The sequence below is a fragment of the Mobula hypostoma genome, chromosome 8 (genome assembly GCF_963921235.1).
Source record: "Mobula hypostoma chromosome 8, sMobHyp1.1, whole genome shotgun sequence".
Taxonomy (NCBI): domain Eukaryota; kingdom Metazoa; phylum Chordata; class Chondrichthyes; order Myliobatiformes; family Myliobatidae; genus Mobula; species Mobula hypostoma.
In genome coordinates this window covers 152,264,840-152,283,280 of record NC_086104.1, presented here as the reverse complement: position 1 = coordinate 152,283,280, position 18,441 = coordinate 152,264,840, and the positions used below count along the sequence as shown (strand labels likewise).

At 43.6% G+C, this 18,441-nt stretch overlaps 2 protein-coding genes across 6 annotated transcripts in view; one reads left to right on the top strand and one right to left on the bottom strand.

Annotated features, from left to right (window-relative positions):
- hk2 (hexokinase 2) overlaps nucleotides 1-18,441 on the top strand; it is a 184,339-nt gene that overhangs the window by 82,975 nt on the left and 82,923 nt on the right. The gene's annotated exons all lie outside the window — the stretch shown is intronic.
- Nucleotides 146-17,972, bottom strand: LOC134350291 (uncharacterized). 3 transcript variants are annotated; one of them, XR_010018865.1, is made up of 2 exons: nucleotides 17,596-17,972; nucleotides 146-893 (listed from the first exon to the last, which is right to left on the bottom strand). XR_010018865.1 is itself a non-coding variant. In XM_063055330.1 (2 exons), exons 1-2 carry the CDS (start codon nucleotides 17,777-17,779, stop codon nucleotides 15,377-15,379), a joined length of 624 nt encoding a protein of 207 aa, XP_062911400.1. In that variant the 5' UTR covers nucleotides 17,780-17,972; the 3' UTR covers nucleotides 15,003-15,376. The 3 variants fall into 3 exon arrangements, 1 of the variants encoding a protein (XP_062911400.1); XR_010018864.1 differs by lacking the exon at nucleotides 146-893 and adding an exon at nucleotides 12,172-12,557; XM_063055330.1 differs by lacking the exon at nucleotides 146-893 and adding an exon at nucleotides 15,003-15,816.

Sequence of the window (18,441 nt, the reverse complement as noted above, 5' to 3'; positions counted from 1 at the left end):
CGACGAGTCTGTATATTGCATAGATTAGTGTGATTGCAGTTTCCAGATCTTGATACATTATATTACTGTGCTCTTTCTCAGTAGGTGTATTGAGCACACCTACATGAAACGCCGCCACAGGAAAGCAGCGTCTATCATCAGAGGTCCCCACTACCCAGGCTATGCTCTCTTCTTTTATGCTGTCATCAGGTAGAAAGTACAGGAGCCTCAAGACTCACACCACCAGGATCAAGAGCAGTTACCACCCCTCAACCTTGAACGGCTCTTGAACTGAAGGGAATAACTACACTCACTTGCCCCATCATTGAAATGTTCCTGGAACTAATGATCTCATGTTCTCGTTATTTATTGCTATTTCTTTATATTTGCATTTGCACAGTTTGTTGTCCTCTGCAGTCTGGTTGGTTGTTCATTGATATAGTTACTATTCTATAGATTTGCTGAGTATGCCCACAGGAAAATGACATGTATGTACTTCGGTAATAAATTTACTTTGAACTTTATTGACCCTGGAAAAGTTGCTTACTGCTGAGAATAAAAAGCATTACAATCTCACCATACCAGTGCACAACCAAAAATACTCTCCCCAGGTAATTATACAGGCCCTCCTGGGTTATGAACAGGTCCCTTTTTTATAGACGTCCATATGTTAATTTTTCCTGTATATTGGACAATAACATGATATGGCAAGCTGATCTCCACAATATTGTAATGAATGGCATTAAAGGCACATAAGGCATGAGAAAGTTCAAATGTTAGAAGTGGAGAGAGAAGGGAAGCTCATTCTGCTGTGCAGCAACAAGAACCTTTTGCCCACTGGTTGTTTGTCAGGCTTTACGAGTAGCTTTTCACTGCTTCTTCCCTTTTGTATTTCCTTGTTCTACTGTGAAAGCCTGCAAGAAAAGAGTAGTATATGATGACGGACACGTACTTCGATAATAAATCAAGTTTAATTGCCATTCAACCATACACGGAATGAAACAGCAATCCTTTGCAGCCAAGGTACAATCCATACACAGCACGTTCAAAATAGTGAGCAAACAAACCCTCACACGTACATAGTCTGAGATCCTGAGCAACACGTCCCACAAACTGATGGTAGAGTTCTTGGCGATCCAGCTTGCCATTCCATCCATCAAACACTAGAGTGATATGGTGGGCTCCCGCGATGGTTACACCGTAATGTGATGAACTGAGGCTGTGGGTCTGCTCCAGTTGTACCTGGCTTCATGCCTGTGGAGTCACTTTTGTTCTAGATGCTGCTTGCTTGCTTTTACTGTTTGCATGATTTGTTATTTTTCCCTCTCTGCACGTTGGGTGTTTGACGTTCTTCTTATTCTATGGGCTCTTCTGGATTTCTTCGTTTTGTGGCTGCCTGTTAGGACATAAATCTCAAGGTTGTATAATGTATACATACTTTGACAATAAATGTACTTTGAACTTTAAATATATTCCTTGTTTGCTTACATAATTCAGTACGGGTTATATGTAAAAGTAAGTGAATGGCATATGTCATCATGCCTCCGTGTCTTATGTGCGCACTTCACTTAAGAAATGAGAAAAAACAAAACAAAGTAGGTGTATATACCAGCTCTTGTGTTTTTCTTTTGATTAGTTTCTGAAATTTGGAGTGTATCCGTTTCCCGGGATTTCATTCCAAGCACCTTTCAAGGGCCCATCAGGACTGTCGCAGTGTCTGATGAGCGAGCATCCAGTTGGCAATGGATCAAGAGGTGTGATCCATAGACCAGTGTTGCTGGAACACAAGCCAGGGCCTGATCAACCCTGGCTGTGTTGTCTGGGTGAGGGTGTCTGATGTTGAAAGAGCCCAAAACACCCAAAGACCCCAGGTTACATCACTGATGGTGTGTCCCAGCGCATCCTAGTATGTATCTCTGCATCAATGTCTCTGTTTGGAATTGAACATTTCTATTCATTTCCACTACAGTGCCACTATGAAAGACTTTGTCACTTTCTCATTTCCTGTCAGAATCACCTTTTGTACAGATTCTCCCACACCTGGATGCATTCAGTACAACTAGTTTATGTACAGAATATATTGGTGTCAGGATGGAGATACATCTCTCCCAAAGGAGGTGTAAGTTGTTCCTTCCCTGCTAGCCTACAGGTCACCCTTGGGCAAGGTGTGGTACCTGCTTAGCCGCTCCCCCCCCCCACCCCGATCAGGGTCACGTGAAGCTATGGGAGTGGGTGGTGGATGGTCATATGAGCAGCTGGTGCATGTCACAAGTCCTGGTTATGCGACCACTGACACCAGGCAGACAACCTCTGAAGAGTATTGATAATGGCTGGGGTCACCTGTCTTGTAAAGACCCTGCCGAGAAGAAGGCAATGGCAAACCACTTCTGTAGAAAACTTTGCCAAGAAAGATCACGGTCATGAGAAGTCATGTGACACAGCACATAATGATGATGACAGCATTTAAGCTGGCCCTACATATTTGTTGCCACACTCAAATAGTTACTTGTACATAGTGTTTTATAGAATTGTTATGTTTTGTGTATACTTATTGTGTTTTTTTATGCAGCATCTAATCCAGAGTAAAAAACATTTTGTTCCTCTTTATATTCATGTACTGAAGAGTGATAATAAACAATCTTGAATCTGAAAAAAATGTTGTATAGAACTGTAAAAAAAGGTACCAGGCTCTCTCGGAATATTCAGGAATTTCGGGTTAATCTTGCAGAAGCTTAGCAAGAAAATGGTCAATAAACTAAGTCTATTTTCTTACAATACTTGGAGATGGAGGAGACATCAGCAGAACAAAATGGGCAGGGAGGTTGGGGACAGGATGTCATGTCGTGTCATGAAATCAGTACGAAATGCAATCAGAGTCAGCAGCCCTACTTTAAACTGCTGAGTTGTATATCTCATGTTAACCAGCACAGTGCCTGCTGGACCTGTGTACATTCACAACCTAATCTCAAACACAAGAGATTCTGCAGATGCTGGAAATCCAGAGCAATGCCCACAAAATGCGGGAGAAACTCAGCAGGTCCCGATGAAGGGTCTCGGCTCAAAACGTCGGCTCTTTAATCCCCTCCATCGATGTTGCCCGTGCAGATGAGTTCCTCCGGCATTTTGTGTGTGTTGCTCACAATCTAATCTGTTGCTTTAGCTGCAAGCAGGCTAGAGCTGGATTTATAGAATTATAGAGAGGTACAGGAAAGAAACTGTTGTATATTTAATATTTCAACAACATTTTAGTAATCTCGTACATATATTGGTTGATTATGCATTCTTTGTTTCAATAATTAATTGCGGGTTATAGTAAGTATAAATAAGTGAATTGCATATGTCATTACGCTACCATGTGATACGTGTGTGTTTCACTTAAAGTAAAAGATGAAGTTGGATTTGCATTTCTGGACGTCCGTGTCTTCCTTTGAATTGGTTTAATGTTTTGAAGTTACAAAGTGTAACAGATACAGGCTATTCGGTCCATTGCTGATCATCAAGGACTCATTTACGCTAATCTTACATTGACATTATATTCTCCTCACACTTTCAAAGTTCAAAGTACATTTATTATCGAAGTATGTATACATTATACAACCTTGAGATTTGCCTCCTTACAGGCAGCCACAAAACCAGGAATCAAAAGAACCCATTAAAAAAGACCAACAATCTGCCTATGTTCAGAGAGAGAGAAAACAAATCATGCAAACAATAAAAGTAAGCAAATATCAGTCAGATCAAAAGTGAGCCCTCAGACATGAAGGCTGGAGCAAGCCCACAGATCAGCCTCAGTTCTCTTTCTTTCTTTCTTTCTCTCGCTCTCTCTTCCCCCCCTTCTCTTGCCCCTCTCTCTCTCTCTCTCTCTTAAGATCTTCCTTAATCTCGCCCCCGCCACCCCCTCCGACAGCTGACTCAGCTTTTGGTCACCCATTCCAGCATTTGCTTTTATAGTCCGATGTCAAGTTTTATTTGGTGAGACAGTTGTGAAATCCCTCGGGGATGTGCTGCCTTATTAAAGGTGCTGTATCAACACGGGCTGTTTCATTGGGAGGGCTGAAAGAAGAGCTGCTTCGTTAGTGAAAGGTGTTTTTATTTTCTTGTCTCCCACCAGCAGAGTCAAAATGTCATATGCAGATCTCTGACCAGATGCTAAGCCTTGTTCACTTCTGCTCATGATTACAGACCCATTTTCATTTACCATGCCTGCTGCTCCAGCCTTACGAAACTAATGCTGAACTGCAAACCACCTGATTCAGATTTAAATTTCTTTATCATACATATATATTTCCGTTAGCAACCAACACATCCAAGGGTGTGCTGGGGGCAGCGCACAAGTGATGCCACACATTCCGACGCCAACATAGCATGCCCACCATGTTCAGCAGAATAACACAAGCAACAACAATAGTTATAGCAAACAAGCCCTTTCTCACCCTCCCACCCACCCACTCTAACACACAGGCAGGACTCCAACCCCAGGACAAGCCACCACCGGGCCTCCAGTCCTTGGCCCCGACCTCTGAGTATTGACCCTCGAACTTGCTGTTCATGGATTTGACCCTCAGGCCTACACCCCATGATCCGCCACTCACAAGTTTGACCAGTGGCCTCGACTTCCAGACTTCCACAAACCTCTGACCCCGGTGACCTGGGGAGAGTGACCAGCTCTCATGACTTCTTAGGGTCTCTGTCTGTGGGCTCGTCATCTTTGACCTTTGAGCTTCAGACTTTTACCTTTGTAACTATCAAACCGTGGACCTCGAGCTTCAGCTTCGTGGACATATGGGTGTCAATTCCAGGACTCGCTGTTCATGGGTCGACCTTCGGGCCTCGACCCTAGGACTTGTCGATCATGGGTTTGAACTCCAGGGCGTTGACTTGTGGACATTGCATTGACCTTTGACCCTGTGACCTGGGGGGGGTGGTCTTCACCAGACCTTATGAACCCCCAGGACTCGCCAACTTGAGGATCGCGTGCCGACCTGATCTCCATGAAGGCAGATGTTCAACTGTGAAACGCACTGACACGGACTCTGAACACCAGCTCCTGCCCAGACTCTGTTTTCCAGCCTGAACTCTAACTCCCCCTCATCCCTGTCCCCAAACCCTAACCTCCCCATATTGTCTCCAAAACTGTCCCTAAGAACTTTAAAAAAAAGTTATCTTTGTGTAAATGTATTATTGAAAGAGGTGTGAAGTCCAGCACAAAGATACATATTACAAATGGGGTGGTTGATCTTGGAAACAATGACAGGGACTGTCTCAGATTCAGGTTAACATTATTGCATAGCCACACTGAAGAGTGGTTTGTCAGTAAACTGTGGAATTTTAGATGACACTGGTGTACGTTGACAAGAGTGACCTACAATAGCCTGTTGCTAGCTCTGGTAGAAGGCAGACTTGCTGTCTCGCATTTTCTGTGAGATGATCATGTGGCCCTTGTTACACAAGGTCGTTGGGAAGTCTTAATTGTAAGGACTGCACCGTAGGGCAGACCTTCATCTCAGTTTGTATCAGGTTATGCCCTTGGTAGGGTTCAGTGGAGCTGGAGTTGATTAAGGAGGCTCAAAGCAGTCCTGAAATATGCTGGAACATCATAAAGGCGTCACTTGAGTCATTCCTGACCCAGTGAGTACAGACACTGCACACGAGTTACGCATCGCAACAGAACCAGTAGTTTTCAACAACCTTATCATTCCAATTCTTCTTAAAAATTGAACGTATCGCTGGCACCAGCCTACCCGCGATCTAGGTCACGTATGCAGAAAGGTGCTGGAAAAGGGCCAGTAACGTCATGACCGATCCCACCCACCCTGCTCATGGATTGTTTGACCCACTCCCATCTAGAAGAAGGCTACGTAGCATCCACACCAGGACCACCAGAGACAAGACCAGTTACTTTCCCCAAGCAGTAAGGCTGATTAACACCTCCACCCACTAACCCACCCCTACACACTCCCAACCACCACTACTTTGTCATCTTCTGTCGGTCACCTTATGTACAGACACCCCTGTGCCTAGCGTCACTTTATGGACATATATTGATGTATTATGTATTTATATTTATTGTGTTTTTAAATTATTGTGTTCTTTATCTTACTGTGCGTTTTTTGTACTGCATCAGATCCAGAGTAACAATTATTTTGTTCTCCTTTACACTTGTGTAGAGGAAATGACATTAAACAGTCTTGAATCTTATCAATAGTCCCATCTGAATAGGAGTTAAAATTTTGAATGGGCATTTAATTAATTTAAATTGCATGCTGTTGTCAATATCTTTCAATCAGCAGAATTATACATTGTGGAGCATCCTTCAATGCAAGTTCTGACCCTCAATCAAAGGTCAAAGTAAATTTATTATCAAATTATGTATATGTTACCAAATACTACATTGAGATTCATTTTCTTGCAGGCGTTTACAGGGAAAAAACAAGAAATACAGTAGAATTTCATGAAAAATTAGACATTAACAAAGACCTACAAACAACCAATGTGCAAAAGAAGACAAACTGTGCAATAATAATAGCAGTGATCAGCTACCATGCAGACCCACCTTTGGTAATGGTAGTATTATTAGTCCTCACCTCCCACACAGCACCCTCCACACTCAATAGATCATCACCCATCATTTCTACCGCCTTCATCTTGGGGATGTCACAAGACATGGAAGGAAAGAAACTCATTCATCTATCAGCAACCACCTCTCTCCTTCTCACATCACCTTCCCATGTGGATTCTGGAGATGTAATATCTGTCCTTCTACCTGTTCCTTTCCCTTCCGGGACCTAAAAGTCCCACAAAGCAGCAATTCAAGGAAAATTATGAGGGGTATAGATAGGGTAAAAGTAAGCAGGATTTTTCCACTGAGCTTGTGTGGGATGACAGCTAGAGGTCATGGGTTAGGGGTGAAAGGTGAAACTTCTTAACTCAGAGGGTTGTGAGAGTGTGGAATGAGCTGCCAGCACTAGTGGTGCATGCAAGCTTCGACTTCAGTGTTTAAGAGAAGTTTGGAAGAGGTATGGAGGACTATGGTCCTTGTGTAGGTCGATGGGAGTAGACAGCTTAAGTGGTTTCAGCAAGGACTAGATGGGCTGAAGAACCTGTTTCTGTGCTGTACTTCTCTATGACTATATGCTTCCACTACTATAATATATTCAGTATTTTCAATTTGTTTCTTTCGTGTTTATATACTTATTTATTTAAAGCAGAGGTTCCCACCCTTTTAATGCCATGGACCATAGTCATAGTCATAGTCATACTTTATTGATCCCGGGGAAAATTGGTTTCCAACACCATTAAGCAAGGAATCCATGGACTGCAGGTTGGAAAGCCCTGATTTAGAGATACAGCACGACAACAGACCCCTCTGGCCCACAAGCCAGAACACTCAATTATACTCATGTGACTAATTAACCTATTAAACCATGTGTCTTTGAAATGTGGGAGGAGACCTGAGGGTAGGGAGGGAGGAAACCCACTCAGTCATTGGAAGAGCCCTTACAGACAGTGGCAGAATTGAACCTGGGTTATTGGCTTTGTAATGGTGTTACGCTAACTGCGACTCATAGGGTGTTAGAGTTTCTATGCCAGCGTAGAAACATGCTCTTTGGCCCATTGCTATCATGCCTGGTCCCGTTGAGCCACACCTGGACCACAGTTCTCCCCTCTCATCCATGACCTAAGATGCCCCTCATGCTCCCCTTAAACTTTTCACCTTTTACCCTTTAACCTATGACCTCTAGTTCTTGTCTCTGTCATGGTCCGGTCCGTGAAGTCCGCATTCTGGTTCACGGTCCGGTCTGTGGACTCAGGACTCCGGGTCTTCCAGCTGTCCCTCGTTTAGTTGAGTTAATCATAGGCATCTGATTCCCATCTTTGGGCTCGGAATATAAGTAGCCTTGGGGTGAAGTATGGGCTGCTGGTTTGTCTTGTTAGTCCCCCTTGGAGCAACCTCTAGTGAAACCATTTGTGATCTCTAGGCCTGGTTGGAGGACTGCTGCTTCATGGAGCCTTGTTGCCACTTGTTGGAGTAGTCTTTGCAGTATGGATTTGGCTGTTTCCTGGGCCAGCTGAGTGGACATTAGCCACTCTGAGCTAGGTAGGGATACAGCTGTTTCTGTAGCCAGTGGAGGTTGCTGGCTGTGACTGTGACTCGGAGCAACCCCGAGACAAGACCTGGGTTCTGGGTCCTTGTCCAGTCTCTGGCTTGGACTCCAAGCACAGGCTCCTAGTTCATAGTCCCTTGTACTTCAGTGTCTGTGTCTTGCATTTGGGTCTGTTCCCAGCACCCCATTGTGACAGTCTCAGTGGAAGCCATGTAGCAGCTGGGTGCCACTTAGATGTTCTTCACGACTTTGGTGAAACCAAATCAGGTTGGATTGATTGATTTAAAGCCTCCAGTCAAAAGTCAAGTTTATTGTCATAGCACAAGTCCAGATATGCACAGGAGCAATGAAAAACTGACTTGCAGCAGCATCACATCTCCTTTCAGTCAGCAAGGGTAATCTTAGACTTTGGGTCACCTGCTATTTTAATTCACTGTTCCCTCTCTTACTCTGACCACTTTCATCTCTTAACAATACAGACTAAACCCAACAAGGAACAGGATCTCATCTCCTGACATGACAACCTCTAGACTCAACATATGATTGTAGGTAAACAGCCTTTCCAGTCTGTTTCAGTGCTGACCAGCTGTCATGTCAGCTCAGAGTTTTTCTCCCTTCACAGTCGCTGCCTGACCTACTTGGTATTTTTGGGGTCTGTTATTTCAAATTTCTAGCAGCTACTGTGTTTTGCATCTCATATTTCCCCCATGATTTTCTCTCTTCTCCTTCACCTCCTCGATTTGCATCAATTCTAGGCATCAGCACCTTTTGGTCAGTCTTAAGAAACAGAAAAGGAAAATGGAATGTGCTAGGTCATGTTCTGTAGGTCAGACTGCAGGCATGGAAATAAAAAGTGGGTTAGCAGCTCAGGTCAATCCTAGACTAAATGTTCCTAGCCTGTTTCAAGGACTCTGAATCAGAATCAGGTTTATTATCACCGGCATGTGACGTGAAATGTGTTAACTTAGCAGCAGCAGTTCAATGCAATACATAATCTAACAGAGAAAAATAATAATCAATAAACAAGTAAATCAATTAGTATATTGAATAGATAAAATAACATGCGAAAACAGAAATACTGTATATTAAAAAAAGCTTGAGGTAGTGTCCCAAGGGTTCAATGTCCATTTAGGAATCGGATGGCAGAGGGAAGAAGGTGTTTCTGAATCACTGAGTTTGCGCCCTCAGGCTTCTGTACCTCCTACCTGATGGTAACAGTGAGAAAAGGGCATGCCCTGGGTGCTGGAGGTCCTTAATAATGGGCCCTGCCATTCTGAGACACCACTCCCTAAAGATGTCCTGGGTACTTTGTAAGCTAGCACCCATGATGGAGCTGACTAGATTAACAACCTTCTGCAGCTTCTTTCAGTCCTGTGCAGTAGCCCCTCCATACCAGACAGTGATGCAGCTTGTCAGAATGCTCTCCACGGTACAACTATAGAAGTTTTTGAGTGTATTTGTTGACATGCCAAATCTCTTCAAACTCCTAATGAAGTATAGCCGCTGACTTGCCTTCTTTAAAACTACATTGATATCTTGGGGCCAGGTTAGATCCTCAGAGATCTTGACATCCAGGAACTTAAAACTGTGGTTTGATGCTTAATATTCTGTGTGTCAGTAGCTTGTTTTTTGCCATCAGGTAGAAAGTACAGGAGTCTCAGCACTTGCACCACCAAGTTCAAGAACAGTTACTACTCCTCAAACATCAGTCTCTTGAACAAAAGAGGATAATTAAACACTCATCTATTGAGATATTCCCACAACCATTGCTCTCACTTCAAGGACTCTTTATCTCATTATCTCACGTTCTTGTTGTTTACTTTTGTTTATTTAGATTTGCATTTGCACGGTTTGCTGTCTTCTGCACTCTGGTTGACCTTTCAGTGAACCTGTTTTAGTTACAACTCTATAGATCTGCTGAGGGTGCCCACAAGAAAATGCATCTCAGGGTGGCAGATATGTACTTTGATCATAACATTTACTTTGAACTCTGACTTGCATGATTTGTTCTTTTTCTTTGAATGGGTTCCATGGTGTTTCTTTGTTTTGTGACGGCCTGCTGGAAGGTGAATCTCAGGGTTGTATACTGAATACATACTTTGATAATAAATGTAGTTTGAAATTTGAAGAATCTTCATCAAAAGCTCTAACAGCACTTTTCTCTCTGCAGAAGCTGCCTGACCTGCTGAGTATTTCCAATGTGTTCCATTTTCATTTCTGTTTTCCAGTAAAATTTTCATTTCTGTTGGTCTCCACCATACCTTTCTCTTTTCTCTCCTTATCTGCAGTTTAAGCTTTCTAACATTTCATAGTTCTAATTGACCTAAAGCATTTGCTGTTTCCTTTCCCAAAGTTAGTAACTGGCCTGTTGTGTGATTTCGTGCCTTTTAAAAAAAATATTTTAGAATTCTAGCATCTGTAGCTTTGTTTTCCCTTTGACCTTATTGATTGTAAGCAGGAAATGTAAATGATTGTAAATGATCCTGGGAATGAAAGGGTTAACATATCTGGAACTTTGGATGGCTCGAGACCTGTACTCACAGGAATTTAAAAGAATGAGAGGGGGGACCTCATTGAAACCTATTGAATATTGAACAGCCTAGACAGAGTGCAGACATCCCACCTCTCCCGGAAGTTCCGGGAGTCTCCCGCAAATTAATAGTGGCTCCCTGATGCCAGCAAGTTATATACAATGTCCTGGAAATTGATTTTTTTGAGAGCGAGCGTGAGAGAACGCGCGAGAGAGAGAGTGGAAGAGCAAGAAAGCAAGCGCGAGAGTGAGAGCGAGAAAGCAAGTGTGAGAGAGCGCGACCATGAGCGAGAGAGCGCGCGATAGAGAGAGAGCAAGAGCAAGAGAGTTCCAAAAAAAGTCAGAGTGGCAGAGTGTTCCAAAAAAAAGAAAATATAAAACGTACGTCACCCCAGACTACACTAAAGTGTACCCCTGCCTAATAGGGGTCAAAATAACGACAGTGTTGCTCGCTGCACTGTTTGCAACGGTGACTTTTCTATTGCCCATGGTGGGTTAAGACTGTAAAAGACATGTTGAGGTGAGTTTAACAGGTGTCATTCGTTCATTAGCACAGCTAACGTTATTTAAACTAGCAGGCCAGCTGCTAAGGAGCTACTCTATTGCAGACATCCCACCTCTCCCGGAAGTCTCCCGCAAATTGATGGTGCTACCTCCCTGAAATGAGATTTTGCAGGGTGGGATGTCTGAGAGTGGATGTGGGAAAGATGTTTCCCATAGCGGAGGAGTCTAAGACCAGAATGAAGCAGGGGTTCCCAAACTGGTGCCCACTGACCCCTCAGTTAATGTTAAGGTTCCATGGCATAAAAAAGGTTGGGAGCCTCTGGAACAGAGGGGCATCCCAGAGATGAGGAGGGTGGAGATCATTGCCGCTGATGGCGGCGGAGGTCAAATCATTGGATATTTAATGCAGAAATTGGTAGGTAAGGGTGCCAACGGTTATGGGGATATGGCAGGAGAATAGCGATGAGAGGGATAATAAATCAGCTATGAAAGAATGGTGGAGCAGACCCAATGGGCTGAATAGCCTAATTTGGCTCCTATGTGTTAGGGACTAAATGGCAACATAGTTTGCAATGCCCACATGCTGATATTGATACCCTAAACTGAAGTACACCCCAACAGCATAATGCCAGGGTCTAACAGTCTGTATAAAATAAAGCTTAATTTTTGGTATATTAATATTAAAAAGAGAAGCCACTCTAGATCTTTATAAAGAACATAGCCTGAAATAGAATTATGGGGAGATAGATACAACACCGAAATTGATGCTTTGGCCAATCGAGACCACATTGACCATCAACCGTCCATTTACACTAAACCTATATTCATCCCAGTTTTTAATTCTGTCTGTATTCTCCTCAACTCTCCATGGATTCTACCACTCACTTTCATACCAGGGGCAATTTTTTAGATTATGAAGACACGTAGTCCTCTTTTATTATCATTTAGTAATGCATGCATTAAGAAATGATACATTATTTCCTCCGGTGTGATATCACAAAACACAGGACAAGCCAAGACTAAAAAAACCTGACAAAACCACATAATTATAAGATATAGTTACAACAGTGCACAATACCATAACTTGATGAAGAAGTCCATGAGCACAGTAAAGTTCAAAGTTTCGCAAATGTCTCACATCTTATGCAGACAGGAGAAGGAAGAACTCTGCCTGCCACAATCCGACTTTGAGTCATCCGAAAACTTCGAGCTCTGATCAGCTCTCCAACGCCGAGTACCGAGCGCCATCTCTGTCCGAGCGATTCGACCTCTTTCTCTGTTGCCAAAAGCAGGCAAGGCCGGGGATTTTGAGGCCTACCCTCCAAAAGATTCCCGACCGTGCAGTAACGACAGCAGCGAACGAGTGTTTCAGAAATTTCTCCAGATATTCCTCTGTGCTTTCACGTCTGTCTCCATGAAATCAGAATTGCCCACGGCCCCTATTTAACAGATACAACATCATTTTTCACCGGAGAGCTGCGCACACGCGGCGCCCTGCCATCTTCTCCTCCCGCACAATTTACAGTGGCCAGTTAACCTAGCAGCGCGAAATATGGTGCCTGATCATCTCTGATATTTAGTCAACAGTAATGAACTGTGAAGCATGGCGGGGTGGTGTGGGGTTGAAACCTTTGCTTCTGCTTGTGCGTGGGGTGGGGGGCTTTGGGGTTCTAGCATTTCTAGCATTCATTATTGCTGTTATTTCCTCTTTGTTTCATGGATTCTGTGATAAGTAAGAATTTCAGGTTGTATACTGTGTACATTCTCTGATATTAAATTGAACTATTGAACATGGCAGTCTGTGTCTCTGGGCATTTTTCCATCCCCACCAAAAACATACCCCAAATGTCATGTGTCAGAGCTGATTTGATGCAGTTTCTTTTGAATTCTATAATTGTGAGCAGAGTGTCACACTGAATAATAATGTCAGGAGCTGGAAACTTCTTTACACATTCAAAGTAAGTTTATTATCGAAGTACATATATGTCGTATAGTTTCTGAGATTCATTTTCAAAAGAGGCATTCACAGTGGAACAAAGAAATATAATAGAATCAATGAAAGACTGCACACAAACCAATCACAAAAACTACACAAAGTGAGTTTTGAACAAGCGTCTCAGCCCGAAACATTGACTATCTATCATTTCCATGGATGCTGCCTGATCTGCTGAGTTCCTCCAGCATCTTGTGGGTGTTGCTTTGGATTCCTAGTATCTGCAGAATTTCTCATGTTTACACAGACTGACGGTTTCCAGCAAAGAAATTACTTTTATTAATCAGTCTACTTTAACACAATCACTACCATTGGTTATTCCTGGGAAATATAGTCTGGCACTGCCAGACATTCATGGTTAATTAAGCTTCTAATTAATGCATTCCGATTAAATGGACATTACCATTTCACACTTGAGCTCAGTTTGACAGTGAGGTGTTTTCAAAGTCTCATTATAATCATCCTGCCTCTATTCAGACATGATAACTTGGACAGATTAACACTGGATTCCTTCTTTTGCCACCGCCCCTCACTGCAATTGGTTCATGTCTCACAACACGTACCCTGAGCAGCCCACTCTCCAGCTCTGTCCTCCCTGAGGGAACGTCCACAAATAGTTGTTCTAATTTTAACATTCGGACTTGCAATTCTTTCAGGATTTCCATTATGAATGTCAGAGGCAGCCTGCTCCACTACAACCCTGTGCTTTGCAGTGATGATATTTTAAAATAATCTAAACTATAAAGGAAAGTTTTGGAGGTTTTAGTCAGGCTTGTTAACAATTCTGTACTTCATCTTTGTAATTTAAAAAGGTTAAGCCATCTCCCTGTCACTGAAACTAATGAGCTGATTGTACTGGCTATTGGTTTCTGCTGAGGAGATTGATTTTTGCTTTTGGTCTGTGAAATATTTGGGCGATTCTCTGGACCATTAGTAATGGTCTGCAGTTAACTGACTGCAGAAAAACCAAGTACACGGGGACTACAATTTGAATTGGAGCAAACCTGCAGTCATTGGACCATGGGAGTAATCATTCATTTGTTCGTTATGTACCCTGTCGTATGACGTGGGCAATCATGTCTATCCATGACCATGATTGTTCCTGACAATTTTTTCTGCAGAAGTGGTTTGCTGTTGCCTTCTTCTGGGCAGTGTCTTTACAAGACGGGTGACCCCAGACATTATCAATACTCCTCAGAGATTGTCTGCCCGGAGTCTGTGGTCACATAACCAGGACTTGTGATATGCACCAGCTGCTCATACCACCATCTACCACCTGCTCCCATGGCTTCACATGACCCTGATCGGGGGCTAAGCAGGTGCTACACCTTGCCCAAGGGTGACCTACAGGCTAGTAGAGAGAAGGAGCACCTTACACCTCCTTTGGTAGCGACGTATCTCCACCTTGCCACCCAATGGGAATAATAACGCATGGAAACCGGCCCTTCATCCATTCTGTGGGCCTTGGACCGTGGCTGAATGAACAGTCTCTTCCTGCCACTGGAGCAGCCTCATTGGTTGAACTATTCTATCAACTGTAGTGCCCAGGGGAGAGTTAGTTTGTGACTAACCTGCAGAACTAGTCTGTCAGGAATCTCATTTAAAAATCAAGCAAACTTCTTACATAATGCCCCTTGTTAGAAATCTACAGTAACTTTTTTAGCTGTGTTGAATATTAAGTGCAACCAAGTGAATTTGATATTCTACAGTTTGCGTTATGGACTTTAGGAGACTCTCACTACTCACACCCGTCTTTACATCAGCGGCACAGCACTGGAAACTGTGAGCATGTCGGGAGTGCACGTCTCCAACAACCTCTCGTGGTCCCAAAGTACGACCTATACATTCAGGAAAGCTGAGCACCACCTCTGCATCCTGAGGAGAGCTGGACTGTGCACATCTTTACCCATGTCCTTCTACGGACGCGCAGCAGGGAGCATCCCTAACAGGCTGCATCGCTGCATGGTACGGAAACTGTACTGCAGCAGGCAGGAAGGCTCAACACTGGGGAGTCAAAGCCAGCCAACACATCACCAGCGCCAGTCTACCTCCCATCAGGGACATACAAAAAGGACCAGTAACATCATGAAGGATCCCACCCATCCTGCTCATGGACTGTTAGATTAGATTAGATTATGAGGACACGCAGTCCTCTTTTATTGTCATTTAGTAATGCATGTATTAAGAAATGATACAATGTTTCTCCAGAATGATATCACAGAAACACATGACAAACCGATTGCAAAACTGACAAAAACCACATAATTATAACATATGGTTACAACAGTGCAAAGCAATACCGTAATTTGTTAAAGAACAGACCACGGGCACGGTAAAAAGTCTCAAAGTCTCGAAGTCTCTTGAAAGTCCCATCATCTCACGCAGACGGTGAACCTCCAGCGCCGCCAACTTGCCGGTGCAGCATCCCGGAAGCATCCGATCACAGTCCGACTCCGAGTCCGTCCGAAAACTCCGAGCCTCTGACCAGCTCTCCAACACTGAGCACCGAGCACCATCTCTGCCGAACGCTTCGACCCCAACCCCGGCAACAGGCGATAGGCAGCCAAGGATTTGGGGCCTTCGTCTCCGGAGATTCTCCATCGCACAGTAGCAGCAGCAGCGAAGCGGGCATTTCAGAAGTTTCTCCAGGTGTTCCTCCGTGCTTCTCACGGCTGTCTCGATCAAATCAGGATTGTGCACGGCCCCTAGTTAACACATACAATATCATTCGGAACGGTCGCGCCGCCATCTTCTCCTCCCTCCCCCCAATCCTGTTGGTCCCACTCCCATCAGAGAGGAGGCTACGTAGCGTCCACACCAGGACCACCAGGCTCAAAAATAATGACTTTCCTCAAGCAACAAGGCTGATCAATACCTCCACCTACTAACACACCCCACCACCTGTACTTTATAAATATCTGTCAGAATTACCTTATGTGCAGTCACTCCTGTGCCTAGCGTCACTTTATGGACATACGATCAATCTATGGATATGAGCTATCTTAAGTATTTATAGTTATTGTGTTTTTTTTAAATCATTGTGCATCTTTTGCATTTTTGGGTGCTGCATCAGATGCAGAGTAACAATTATTTTGTTCTCCTCCACACTTGTGAACTGGAAATGACATTAACCAATCCTGAATCTTGAACCTTTACTTCAACAACATTATCCTTTACGCCAGATGGCTTGACTACTTGACCCATCAGGAGTTACTGGAACCACAGGAACATAAGAACTAGGAACAGGGAGAGGCCATTTAGTCACCTGGACATTCACCATTCACCATTCACCATGAGCATACAATTCATGTTCTCAATATTGTTTATTTATTTTCATTTGCACAATTTGTCTTCTTTTGCAGATTGGTTGGTTGTCAGTCTTTGTTTATCTATAGTTTTTCATAAATTCTATTCCTGTAAATGCCTGCAAGAAAATGAAAGTCTGGGTAGTCTATGGTGAACACACTCAGTGGCCACTTTACGAAGTACCTCCTGTACCTAATAAAGTGGCCTCTGAGTGTATGTTCGTCGTCTTCTACTGCCGTAGCCCATCCACTTCAAGATCCGATGTGTTGTGCATTCAGAAATGCTCTTCTGCACACCAGACATGGTTATTTGAGATACTGACGCCTTCCTGTCAGCTTGAACCAGTCTAGCTATTCTCCTCTGACGTCTTTCTTTAAAAAGGCATTTTCTCCCACAGAACTACAGCTCACTGGATTTTTTTTTTGTTTTCTTTTGCACCATTTTCCGCAATCGTAGAGATTGTTGTGCGTGAAAATCCCAGGAGATCAGCAGTTTCTGAGCTACTCAAACAATGCTATCTGGCACCATTGATCGTTGCACGGTCATAGTCACTCAGATCACATATCTTTCCCATTCTGATGTTTGGTCTGAACAACTGAGCCTCTTGACCATGTCTGCATGCTCTTATGCATTGAGTTGCTGCCACGTGATTGGCTGAGTGGATATTTGCATTAGTGAGCTGGTATGTAGGTGCATGTAATACAGTGGGCACTGAGTATTTACATACTTTGATAATAAATTTACTTTGATTTTAACTTTGACTTCAAGGTCACAGCTGATGTTTTGTTTCAAACCCCAGCCTTCCTGCAGTAAGCCCAGGTTCCGTGTCTTATGTGACATTCAAAAATCTTTCACTCTCCATCTTGCATGAACTCAGCAACTTCACAATGCTTGGCAGACCAAAACAGAGCACAAAAAAGACAAAACGCAACAAGAAACAAAACAACAAGCCCCTTTCTTCTCTCCCACCCACACACCGGGACGGTCCTCCATCTCCAGGAGAAGCCTCCCGCCTGCGGGCTTCCAGGCTTCAGCCATTGGGCTATGACTTCCATTCTCCTGATTGCCCTACGGGCTTCTACGTTCAGTATCAACACCCAGATGGGAACCCACATTTCGAACTGACTTCACCGGCTGACCAGCCCTCGTGCCTCCTCTTCGCATGGACGTGCACTGACCTGGGACACCTCGACAACCATGATGTCCTCCGTCGCCTTGTCCACGTCGCTGGCTTTTCGATTGTGAAGCTGGAGGTCTGGACTCCTGACGTTCTTCATCCCATGTCCACATCACTGGCTCTTTGAGTGCGGAGCAGAGGTCTGGACCTCGGCTCTCAAAAGGATGAATGCTTCCAGTCAGCATGGAGGTGAAGGGCTGAACGGTCTGCTTCCATGTAGTATGACTTTAAGATTCCACTTGTTTGCTGAAAATTCTCCTTCCTTTGATATTCAATTCCCCAGCAATAATAATTGAGAATCTGTTCTTGTTGACTACATGAATGAGGACAACGGAAGGCTGGCCATGTCAAGGTGTTGAATTTAAGCAGCTTCAGCTACATTCAGTAATATGAAATACTTATAGAATGTATGTGTGCAATGTATCACGTATGTGCCCTCCCTCCCCTTATGTAGTCAGCCTTGAGCAACACTGCTCACGTAATTCTGCTGTAGAGATGGGAAGTGTAACTGATTGCTGAGAAATATATGACTCAGTCACTCACTTCCTCAGTACCGTGGCTACTTCAGGGAAATTCATGGTGATTCTGCAAATCACTCAAATCAGCTGTGAAGTGCGAGTTTTGACTGCATTCCTCGACTGTTAAATCTCTAAGCTCTCTAGTTAAATAGTCAGAACTGTTACAATTATTTCCTTATCATGACACAGCCCCCTCCAAAGTTCAAAGTGAATTTATTATCTAAGTACGTCACTATATATTACCCTGAGGTTCATTTTCTTGCAGGCATTCATGGTAGAAATACAATAGAATCAGTTGAAAACTACACACCAAGACTGATAAGCAACCA